The sequence below is a fragment of the Sphaerodactylus townsendi genome, linkage group LG03, assembly GCF_021028975.2.
Source record: "Sphaerodactylus townsendi isolate TG3544 linkage group LG03, MPM_Stown_v2.3, whole genome shotgun sequence".
NCBI classification, from domain to species: domain Eukaryota; kingdom Metazoa; phylum Chordata; class Lepidosauria; order Squamata; family Sphaerodactylidae; genus Sphaerodactylus; species Sphaerodactylus townsendi.
The window spans coordinates 64,337,015-64,348,684 of NC_059427.1; the positions used below are offsets into that span (position 1 = coordinate 64,337,015).

Consider the following 11,670-nt stretch of genomic DNA (forward strand, 5'->3'; position numbering starts at 1 on the left):
GGGGGGAAAGCAGGGAGATCCAAGAAACAATTATCTATGAACTACGGGATCAAACCCACAGTATATAAATTCATCTTGCTTTTATATAAATCTGCTAAGTCGTGTCTGTTTTTTCCCTTACAGGTATTCAATGATAAATATTTCATGATAGAAATAGATGATTTGAGACCGGATCGTTCCACAAGAAAGTCTTATGTTTGTCATATCAACAGTGCTGGTATTTTTCCTGTGCAGTGGAGTCTAAAAAATGGCTTGCATCTCAGCCCTCCACCTGGTATGCACATTCAGTCTTTCTGTTCTCATATTAGCTGAACTCTTTTAAAAGGTCTGTTTTATACAGAAAAATGCTGTGGTCCCCAATAAAAAGGTCTGTCTTGCTTGTTGAGTTGCAGATATTATCCTACTGGCATTATAGTGTTAAATTGTATGATACATTTTTTCATAGTACATAAGCAATTGTGTATATATAAGGATAATACCATTGTAGCCCTGTCCAAATAACATATCCCAGGGAATGATCATGTTTGTAGGGTGAATTGGGAACAAGCTGTCTGAAACATGGGCAGTTACCAGAATGTGAATGTGACACCCACACATGTATAAAGTGTATGCTCGTAGGATCTATCCCCATTATGAGGAACATTCGAAAAAGCAGTTTTCCCAAGCAGAGGGACTGATCACTATGAATATAAAGTTTATATGCACATGAGGACAAGATTAGCAAGCTTGATTTTACTCCTCTCCCCCCTCCCCCCACATGCATTCTTTTTAGTCTGCATTTGTCATTTTGAAGAGGGCCTTTGTGTCGTGTGTAGGGATTTTAAGCAAAAACCTAGCTTAAAAAGAATACTGTTAATATATCTGGAAGATCTGTGCATTTTATACATAGCGACAATTTGCAAATAACTTTGCTCATTCATTCATAGGCTACCCTGGGCAAGACTTTGACTGGGCAGACTATCTCAAGCTGTGTGGAGCTGAGGCTGCTCCCCAGAGCTGTTTTCCTTTGGTGAGCATTCATCCCGTAATGGTTGTTTTCATTGTCATAGGGGTTTAAGTTTTTGCTTTGTTTCTTTCCGGAAGAGACATATATTGTTTGCTCAGTTATTACCCTAGTTGTTTATATCTTGATTTCCTGTTGTTTTTCACAATCTGGTTTCTGGGTTTTTTTCCCCTCCTGGTTCAATTGCAGCTTTGTCTAGTGTGTACTGACAAAGTGTGATTGAAGTATTCAGCTGAAAAAAAATAGTAAAACTGCTAGCTATTGCAGTTGGTAAAATCTTGATTTTCTCCCCCCTTTATGAATTAATTTTTTTTTACAGGTGGCTGGATTATATGCAGCAAACAGCTAATTAATGAGCTGATTGCTAGGAAGAGCTGGAGCCAATGTAAATGCCTATAAAAGGCTGCATTCCTAAATACATTTTCTGGAAAGTCCATTGGGGCTTGTGCTTGTCATACATATTTGCTGATGGGGATGGACACAGTAGGATTGTTATGGGGTTTATAGCATTATATTAAGTGCTGAAGGGAAACACAGTTTTAATTCTGCCGTCAGCTGGTTGCAGAAGAACAATGCATCAGCAGTGCTAAAAAGCCAACTTGTTCATTCACTGGTGTTTATTCACAAAAGTTATTGGTTGCAGATGTATGAAATACATGAAACAGCAGACAATGAACAAAGAATTAGAACAAAGTATCTATTACAACAATGCGTGATTTGGGGGGGGGTTATGGAAATGACTTCAGAAAATTTTATAGAATAAACATAAAATGTTTTGTTGCACTATTGTTTGGCTTACTTTTCTAGAAGTGGTATTGCCCCAAGTTTTGAAAGTTTAGCAGTTGCTCTTGATGCTAGTTGCCTAAAAAGGACAGATGAGATAATAAACATGTGCTGGACTGTGACATTTCAGACTGCAGGTGAGGGCTCATGTGCTCCACTGTCAAAAATAAATTCTTACATGAAGAAATCTAGCCTGTTGGGAAGAAATCTAGCCTGTTGGGAAGAAGAGTAGGCTACAACCCTCATCCTTAACATCTAATTTTCTACATACAGGGAACTATTTTCAACAATTTGGGATCACTTTTGTTCATAGTACAGGGAAGAATTGCCTGCTATTGCAGTCCTCGTGACACACTGAGATCCTCTCCAAAGTGGCTTCTAATCTTTAGGAGCAGCTTTTGAGATTGTTCTGTTGGACTTCAAAGAGAATGCTAGCAAAGTCCTGGGATATACATGCAAAGAAACAGCATCAGACTTTGGGGTTCTGCTGTTGGGCGGAGTAATCAAACAAATACAAATTTTTAGCCTGAAGGTTATCTGTGAGAAGCAGGCTGCCTTTATACATACAGCACATCTTCAGTTATACATGATGTATTGTATTGTCTGTTTTCCATTTTAAATACTATGACCATTAAGTTTTTTGCACAGTATTTCATACATTCTATTGAAAATGTATCTGTCTTTTTTTTACAGTAATATGGTAGCATAGTTACAATTTTTAGATTACACTTGTTGATTGGTAATTCTGTTGAAATTTAAACATAAATCCTTAATTATTCTCTGAGAACCTCTTAATACCTATTGACATCATTCTGGCAATTAATCTGTTAGTATTTGGTCCAGCTGCTCCCAAAAGTGTAGTTTCTGCCTAAAGGTCTCTGGTTTTGCTTCTTGTAGCTAAATTCTGACCATGGTTTTAAGGAGAACATGAAACTAGAAGCTGTGAATCCACAAGACCCAGAAGAAATTTGTGTTGCTACAGTTACAAAGGTGAAGGATTCCTATCTCTGGCTACAGCTAGAAAGTAAGTTGTCACAGGAGGACAGATTTTTTACATTTGGCTTACCTTTCCAGTAACATAGACTACTTTGTTTGAGTAAGAGATGTATGAGATCTAATATGAATGAGCACATGTGATTAGCTTGTTTGTTGTCACTTTTATTGATAAAGTCCATACAAAAGACAACTGAAAATTTGAACTCTGCTCATGGACTTTCTCATTCCCCCTCTGCACCCCCACAGCTGAAAATGCCTCCCCAGATGCTTCCTCTGGGGAACAGAAGACCCTAAAAAACCGCACCGGGGTGGGTCATTTGGGCCTTCAGTGGGAGGGAGGAGGTGAGAAAGTCAAGATCTGTGAAGATAAATTCTTCCATTCCTTGATGCTCTGTAATCCAGTTAGGACTGGAGACACATCAAAAGATACAGCCAACTTCATCATGTTCTTTGAGTGCATCTGTGTGTACTTACATACATGTATATAAATGGAAATATAATGATAAAGATCAATCCCAGACAATGAGGAAACAAACAAATGCAAAGAACATGTTAAATTAGCTGTAGGTTTTGACTTGTGTCCAATCCCAATAATCATTTGATTTGAGTAGCCCTGTAACCTTTTGCTCTATATTTTAACAGGCTCTAATGTACCAGTCCGTGACTGCATTGTGAGCGTAGAATCTATGAATATATTTCCAGTAGGTTGGTGTGAAACTAATGGATATCAGCTCAGACCTCCTCGCAGAGGAGTAGGTATGAATAATATCATTACTCTAATGGGATGGGGATGGAATATATTGTGGAACTGATTAGGGAAAGTGCTTCAGACTGCTGAGAGTATATGCTACTAAGGCAAGGTTAGGACTGATGGTGATAAAAATAGTATAGCCCTACTTCATAACACAAGAGCATGGTTTTAGGAAGGCAAGATGGGAATCTTATTTACAAGATATTTTAAATTATTGCTAGATAATCCAGAATTCCCTAGAGGTTAGTGTTGAGGTGAGTTTACCATCTTGATTTGGAATCAACTTAACATTTATGAGCTTTTTTGAACAGCTCTGGGTGGGGGGCGGGGACCATTGTTCTTGCATTTGCTTCCAGCTGATCACATTGTCACATATGTGCTGACAGTGATGTGCGCATTCACCTTTGATAATGCCACTAAAATTGTAGTATTCAGAGGTCACTCCCTTAGAAATCCAAACAAAAAACAGAATTAAGGTTTTATTTTATTAAAGATTAAATTTTATTTTATTAAAGATTAAATTAAAGATTAGATTTATTAAAGATTTTATTTTATTAAAGATTAAAAATAATAAAAATACACGACCAGATTGTAAACACACACAGTTTCAAGAAACCTAAGGTATTGAGAGAGGTGTCCAATAAGAGAAAATAGAAGAGGGTGTTGAGGGAAAGACAATATTTACCAATCCACAAGAGGTCCAAGGGGGCAAGAGACCACTCCAGTGGTGCTCACAGGCTCAAGGAGGACAATCCAAGTGCCAAGATCCATGGATTTTTGGGAGTCTATTTATGGGGGAAATGACCCTCTGGCATTGATAAAAGGGGCAATATTCCTGGAACAAAGCAAAGTTCAATTCCCAGGCAAAGACAATGCTGTGGAAAAAGACTTGGTTGGATTAAGACCTGGGAGTCCCCAACTCATGATGAGATCTGGACTGTGCTGATGAAATTAAGATCTCCAACCGAGTATTAAGAAAACATTGAGAGCTAAGGGCTTTTGATCCAGCTGGGCTTCTTTGAATGAGCTTGGAATGTCAAAAAAAAAAAAAAACTCCGGAAGATTGATGGCTCTCTAGTGGTTGGGCAGGAGGTTTAAGATTAAATTAATGTTTGGGAGAAAGAGTACAGGAGATCTACCCAGTCTGCTGATGGAATCAGGGTGTGGGCATTCGCAAATTTTTTGTGAGGTCAGTGATAGGCATCCCTTCTCAAGTCTAGGCTGTTGTTAACCAGATTCAAGTGACTGCGCTTCAGGGAAGGCATTGTTCGCTGCTGTGCATACTTGAGTTGGAAGGGGGGAAGCATGCATCAGGCAAACCTTCTTGATATCAAAGTCCTTGAATTAAGGTTTTCATCCATCGTACCCTTACACTGCTCCATGAGTCTGGGCTGCCTATGATACCAAGAAATGACTGGAGGACCTTAGAAATGCCCCCCTGTCTGGCTATAGACTTGCATGCCAACAGTGTATAAACATGCATTTTGGTTATAGCTAGTGTTGTAGCACATTTTTGAAACTTAATTGAAGGTTATGAGTTCAGGAAGGGAAAAAAATTGTGCCCCCAGACAAAAATGGGGAGGGGCACTCAGTTCCTCTAGTTCTCTTAAGTGTCTAAATGTCCTGGATGATTGCCAGGCATGTTTGCGATCTGTGTAGCCTGCTCATGTAATTGCTTTTGATAGTGGGAGAGGAGGGGTATAGAAAATTGTGATGTAAAAGCTATAGTAAACTTTATATTAGTTATTTACTGTGGGTTATCTTTACAGTGAACAAGGAGAAGAAAATTGCAGTGGTCCAACCAGAAAAACAGTAAGCATTAAATTTATCACTCGTTACTGATAACTTTCACTTTTGAACACCTTGAAATCAACATCAGTTTAGAACACAGTGACATTTAGACTTCTTCCAGATGTGCTCTGCTGTGGCTCTTAGACAGAAGCAAGTTTTTTCAGATATTGTCCCCTATCTGTTCTCCATCTGTTGTCTTCCATCACATCTGATATACTGACAAGAAAAGTTGCATTTGTTTGGGCGTGGGTCTTCATTCCCCCCTTCCACCCCCAGTTTTTCAAATCACATGTGGTTATTCCTTGAGAGAAATGATTTGTTCATTAGATATCAAGTTCAGGGGCTTCTGAGAAGATGTGGGGAAAGTGAAATGCCACAAGTATGAACAGTGCCGTCTCATTTTCTTTCTGTTTCCTTCTTCGTCAGAATATTGACTTCAAGGACTGTCCATGAGGGACTAAAGAGCCAGGAACTGAACTCAGCTGACACAGGTAAGCCGTGTGTATTCTGTTTGTTTTTTGAGACATGTATATTACAGGCTATTTTTTTCAGCTACAAGTGGGAAAGGATTGACATGGGATCTTATCTAGGGTGTATTTATTTTTGCATATTACAAAGTGCTGCTCATTATAAAGGAAGGAGACTTCTGGCTGTTGTGGGTTTTCTGGGCTGTGTGGCCATGGTCTCTTAGCCTGGAAAACCCACAACAGCCAGTTGATTCCGGTTATTCCGCCTTTGACAATCCTTGATAATGGTGAAAGATGGGGCAGCAGTAAATGAAAATGGGTGAAATTTGTTTTCCTGGAACTCCATTTGTACTACTGAGCTTAAATGGTAGTTCCAGACCAAAGTATATATAATCCAGTTCCTCCACTTCCTGAGATTTCAAGATGTTGAGTATAGATTGTTCCCTAACAAACACTCCCTGCTTGTACTGAGAACTTTTTCAGTTCACAGTGAGGTACTGCTTTCTGCTCTGGAGATAACTCTGGCAACTCTATAAATAAGTGTGTTTGACAGTAGAATTCCATTTGTGCCAGATGGTGAGATCTAATCATTTGTTAAACTGTTCAGTGAATGAATGTTGAATAAGTACAACTGCTGATGAAATAGCTACACCAATCTTTCTGCACTTCCTAACAGCTTATTGCATGGCTTACAGTGCAGCAAAAATGTGTGTTTGAGACACTGCCTAATAGAAGCTTTGTAAAAATGGGAACTACTCATTCTGAGATGTAATTGGTTTTTAAATGGAGAAGCATGATGTCAATATAATCCTGTCTCTTTATATGCAAGTTATAAACCTCTGGATTTGAGGTTGAAGACAAACTTACTCTCAGCTAGAATGAAATGACTGTTGCTATATCCATATCTGTAACTGTTACAGGAGATGTTGACTTATTTTGCAAATTTGGAGTATTACATAATAACTATAAGCCTTGCTTAACATTAGCATATCTATGTAGCCATGGAAGAACTGGTTTTCAAGGCAGATATAGAGTTACAAATATTGAAGACCATCCACCCATGACTTTTAAACCACCAAGCCAGAAATGGGCTGCTTCCACACTGCAATGGGGCTCTCACTGGTGCAAATGTTGAGACATTCACAGCAACCATGGAGGACCCACATAGAATGTTTCCTTGCCATAGTTCCACCACCACCACCACCCTATGCTATCAGAGGGGGTTTTTTTTTGGGGGGGGGGGGGGGTTGTTCCTAAATCGGTAATTGTCAATTACTGCTTAGGAACCTCTACCCCACCCCACCCCCAGAAAACCCTCCAGCAGATATGGTGGAATACATTAGTGACCATGGGGGAAGGCTATAGCAAGGAAAATGGCACCAATATGGATAGAACCAAGAAGGCTCTATATGTGATACTCTGACATGGTACCTTTATCTTCCTCCTCCCCTTCCCCCCAAAACAGAAAGTAATATCAAAGCAGGTTTCAGAATTATTGCAGCAAACTGGGGGGGGGGGGGCAGAGCTGGAAGATACATGAGAAGCTCTAAAAAGAACCCTTCTGGGTTTTCAGACTTCAGCTGGATCAGAACACCCATGTGGGAGTGACAGTGATTCACCAGCCATGTATTATGGCCTCTGTAATACAAGTTTGAATTGTTAGCAATAAAAGTGCCTGTGTGAAGCTGTTATGTTATGAAAGACCTTCAGATGCTAATATTCGAAAATGTTTTGAGTATGCAGGGTATTCTGATGTTATTTTAATTTTCCAGTTGTAACTAATGGTAAATACTGCTGCCCAAAGATCTACTTCAATCATCGCTGCTTCTCGGGACCATACCTTAATAAAGGTAGAATTGCAGAACTGCCACAGTCTGTGGGGCCTGGGAATTGTGTCCTTGTTCTTAAAGAGGTGAGAGCATTAGGAATACCTAGCTGTGTGTTTGAAGCGCTGTCAGTAACCTTTATCTGTGTAACCGCAGATGAGAGTATATCAATATAGCCTTCAGAGTAAGTATAAAAATGTGCATTGACTTGTGATATAATGTTCTCACTTGCCTGTGCTAGGTTAAAGGATGTTTTAAAATTAAGATCAGGTGGAAGCATCAGAAACAAGTTGCTTGCTATATTCTCAATCTTTGGATCCTAAAACAAAAAAGACCTTCTTGACTGTATTTGAGAAACAGTTTGCTAGCAGTGGATTTCTCAGTCAGAGTTCCATTGAATTTCTGAACAAAACATAATCTGGTAAAGAATTTGGTTGGTTCAGGATGTATTACTCAGAAAATCCTTTATAGTCAGATAAAAATGACATAGTGTGCTATTCTCCTATATGAGTATCCATTCTGTGTAGCAAGAACAAACATACAATTGCATATATTACCATGTGTACACATAGAGAAATAGATAAAATATGTTGTCATTTTTCCAAAGTGGGAATATTATTTGTGTAGGAGAACAATCATGTGCAAAGCAACTGTTACTAATACCAGCCAGTGTTTATGGCATAAGCATAATCGATTTTGCCTGCCCATAAATCCCACTCTCAACTCAAGCCTTGGTATTCCAAGAACATTCTTTAAAAAGAATATTGATAGTTTTGCTTACCATGAAGCAGCACCTACAAATTGGGATGCCCAAAATTTCTTCAGAACAAAAAGTAGTAACACACCACCATTCACAAATGATAAATTCTGCATTTGAATTTTGCTTTCCTATATAATCTGTGCTCTTCATTTCCAAAATGGCATGGTAGTAGTCAGGTCTTATCATATGCATAACTTTACTATAGAAACTCAAAACAAAGAGATCCGTTTCCTCTTGTCTCACCATGTTCCCAATATATCTTCTCCTGCCTTTCCTGGACTCTACCAGAGATCAAGGTGAGGTCCCATGCTTACTCAGATTGTGAACCTGAGCCTGGGCTGTACCAGATTAAATTTCAGTTAGAAGTTCCAAAATTAAATACATACTCCAGAAAAATCACTCCATGTGGAAAGCTGGACTTTTGTCTGACATTCTAGTTGTTTATGGGGAGGATTCTATCTAGCAACTCACCTGCCCTAAGAATGTTCTGTCGGGTTCCAAACTTCCTTGAAAATGGTTAGTACCCCAGTTACAGAGGTGGGATCCAATCAGTTCTCACCACTTCTCTAGAAGTGGTTACTAATTTTCTCTGAGTGCCGAGAAAGGGTTACTAAAGCAACCTCCCTGCCCAATAGGGACTGGAGGTGCGTGTGTGCAGTGGTGCCACTGTTTGAATCCCACCACCATTGGAACCTGTTGTTAAAATTTTTGGATCCCACCACTGCCCAGTTAGTATGTTTTGTAGTATAGTGGGAATTTATTTCTGGTTAAAAAGTAAGAATTAAGAGTAGACTAATCAATATGAAGAAGACAAGTAGTAAAGTTATTAAAGATAAGAGTTAATTAAGTATTAAATAACCAGATAAATTAATCCTCTTGTAATATGGAAGTATACTGTCATGAAGTTATTGTGTTTTTATTTTCTATATTTTTATTAGTATGTTCGGAATATCTGTATTATGTGAAATATTACAATAAAATTAATTTGCATATATGAAAATGGTTAGTACCCCTAAAAAGCAACTGAAGCAAACCAATGGCAGTTTGTTTGACACTCACAGCTCTCGTTTACAACACGGGGAATGAGAGAGCTCATGTGCCCCACAGCATGCATTTAACTGAGAGACTTAAATTAGAGGTCAGTTTGGGCCTGTAAAACGGACCTGTTCCACTGGGCATTTGGGCAGCCGGGTTAATTGAGACCCCATTCGATTCTAGCCTCTGGTGGGCCTGATTGGGGGTGTGGGGGTTTTATCGCTATCTTTTACAGTTAAAGTTCCTTTAGTATTTATTGTTGGTGTATTAAATGGTTTTAAATTGAAATAGTTTTAATGCTTTTATAGTTTTGTGTTGTTCACTGCCCTTTGGGGGAGGGCTGTTTAAAAATCGAATGAATAAATTAAATAAGTGGTGCAGATTAGTGTCTCAATCTTCAGTTGCATGGGCTTTGTATTTGGGATTTAATGAGAAATGCTGGATTAGGGAGGAGATTAGGTTTCCTGCGACTGAGGTTTGTGCACATATGGCAGGTAAAATACCTGGTTTACACTGAAATTTGCAGACCTTGCACACCTTCGTTTTTTCAGTGCCCAACATACATGTGTTTTGTATACTCTGGTAACTGTTTAGTTACTTCTGAGACACGGAAAAGTAAAGAACAGACATACCAAGCAGTTGTTTCTCTTGCTTTGTGTCCTCTTATTTCCATAGGGAGCAATAAGCTCAGGAGAAGAAGACACAGTTATTAATGGCATCTTTGCAGTATTTGTTGCATTTACATATTTGCAAAAAAAAATTGGAAGCCAACGCAACACTCTTGTTTCAGATTTCCTACAAAATAGCATAGACTGGCACAAGCAGTGGTTGGCACACATGCTGAGCAGTAGCACACTGTTCTCCATCCAAGCAGCACTAACTCCTGGGTGCTGGCCATGCCTCTGGGTAGGATAGACAGTGGCCATGCTGGAAGGGGCTGATAGGAATTGTAGTCCATAACATCTGGAGTGCCAAAGGTTCGCCACCACGGGGATAGGAGAAGCAGCACTAGCTCCTGGGATGCTGGCCATGCCTCTGGGTAGACTAGGATAGGAGAAGGGGTCAGGCATAGCCCATCATCACCCCCTGAACCTGTGCACCTGTCAGCTGGGTCAGAAGTTAGCCCTTCATGCATTAGCACCCATGGTTCCCCTCTTGTCTCCACGCCTTTTGTTTTCCAGCACACTAAGCATCTTCACAGATAGACCTTATTGCGTATGTCTTGCGCCCAGACTTTTCTTGGCAATTGTATTCTAAAGATTGAAGGGTGATTCTTGGCCATCAAGGAACATACAGTGCTTTTGGTTTCAGGTTGTCACCTTTCAGTTATCTGCTGCTTGGTCCATTCATAATTTGATTTGCTGTGATTACTCATAACAGCACAAACCTTTCTGAGATAAAAGATTCACAGTGGTTGTTCTCCCTGACTTTGTAAAGGACCAACTAGTATAATAAATAGCCTGTGCTTAGCATGTGAATACATTCACACAAATTCTCATCTAATCTATATCCACTGGCTGTGCTGTTGTGTGTGTTCAGATTTCTGTAAAGTTTGTGATTTATTCACTGTGTGGCAGAAATACCCAGATAGTATAATGGAAGATAACTTACATTGGTCTATGAACAGTATAGTATCAAACTGCCCAGGGCAGAGAATTAGATTTGACAAGTCAGTAAATTGATATGTTAAGACAAATCTATAATCCTTTGAGAACATTTTAGATTATGGTAACTACCTCTGGGAATTTCTACTGCATGTCAAATGTTGTTGGTTATTCTTCATAGTGGCAGCTTTGTCAGTTAGAGGTCTCATAACCACAATCTGGGAGTGCAAAACCTTTTATAGATCTTTTAAAAATATTGCTAGAGATTGTCACTCTGGGTTATTTGCTCATGAAAATCTTGTGTATGTTCTTATATGGCTCATCAGATCCTGGAGTAAACCAACTGAGGCAATTATAAGAGGCATTTTGATGCCGTAGTCAATATTATCTTGAAAGCAGAAGTTACGTTTAAGCTCTTTAACAAACCTCCTGATTTGACAGAATCTCGGGCCGTTTCCGCATGGCAGCGGAAACGGCTGGGTCGGCGCTTCTCGTGCCGACCCGAAGACGCTGGGACCATCCGCACGGATGGTCCCGGGAAGAGGCGGGCAGCCGGCGCCGCGGAGCACCGGCGCCCGCACGACCTGGAAGAAATTTACCTGAAAGAGTTCTGCCTCCGGCAGAATGCTGGAGGTTTGGGGACACGCTTCTGCT

The 11,670-nt window shown here is 39.7% G+C and overlaps 1 protein-coding gene across 3 annotated transcripts in view; it reads left to right on the top strand.

Moving 5' to 3' along the window:
- The window catches only part of SFMBT1 (Scm like with four mbt domains 1), a 101,961-nt gene that overhangs the window by 80,597 nt on the left and 9,694 nt on the right, over positions 1-11,670 (top strand). For all 3 annotated transcript variants that reach the window (XM_048488143.1, XM_048488142.1, XM_048488144.1), the window contains 7 exons: positions 124-274; positions 927-1,009; positions 2,684-2,810; positions 3,425-3,538; positions 5,303-5,345; positions 5,751-5,815; positions 7,564-7,703. In XM_048488143.1, coding sequence (XP_048344100.1) covers positions 124-274; positions 927-1,009; positions 2,684-2,810; positions 3,425-3,538; positions 5,303-5,345; positions 5,751-5,815; positions 7,564-7,703 — 723 coding nt within the window. The remainder of the gene's footprint in view (positions 1-123; positions 275-926; positions 1,010-2,683; positions 2,811-3,424; positions 3,539-5,302; positions 5,346-5,750; positions 5,816-7,563; positions 7,704-11,670) is intronic.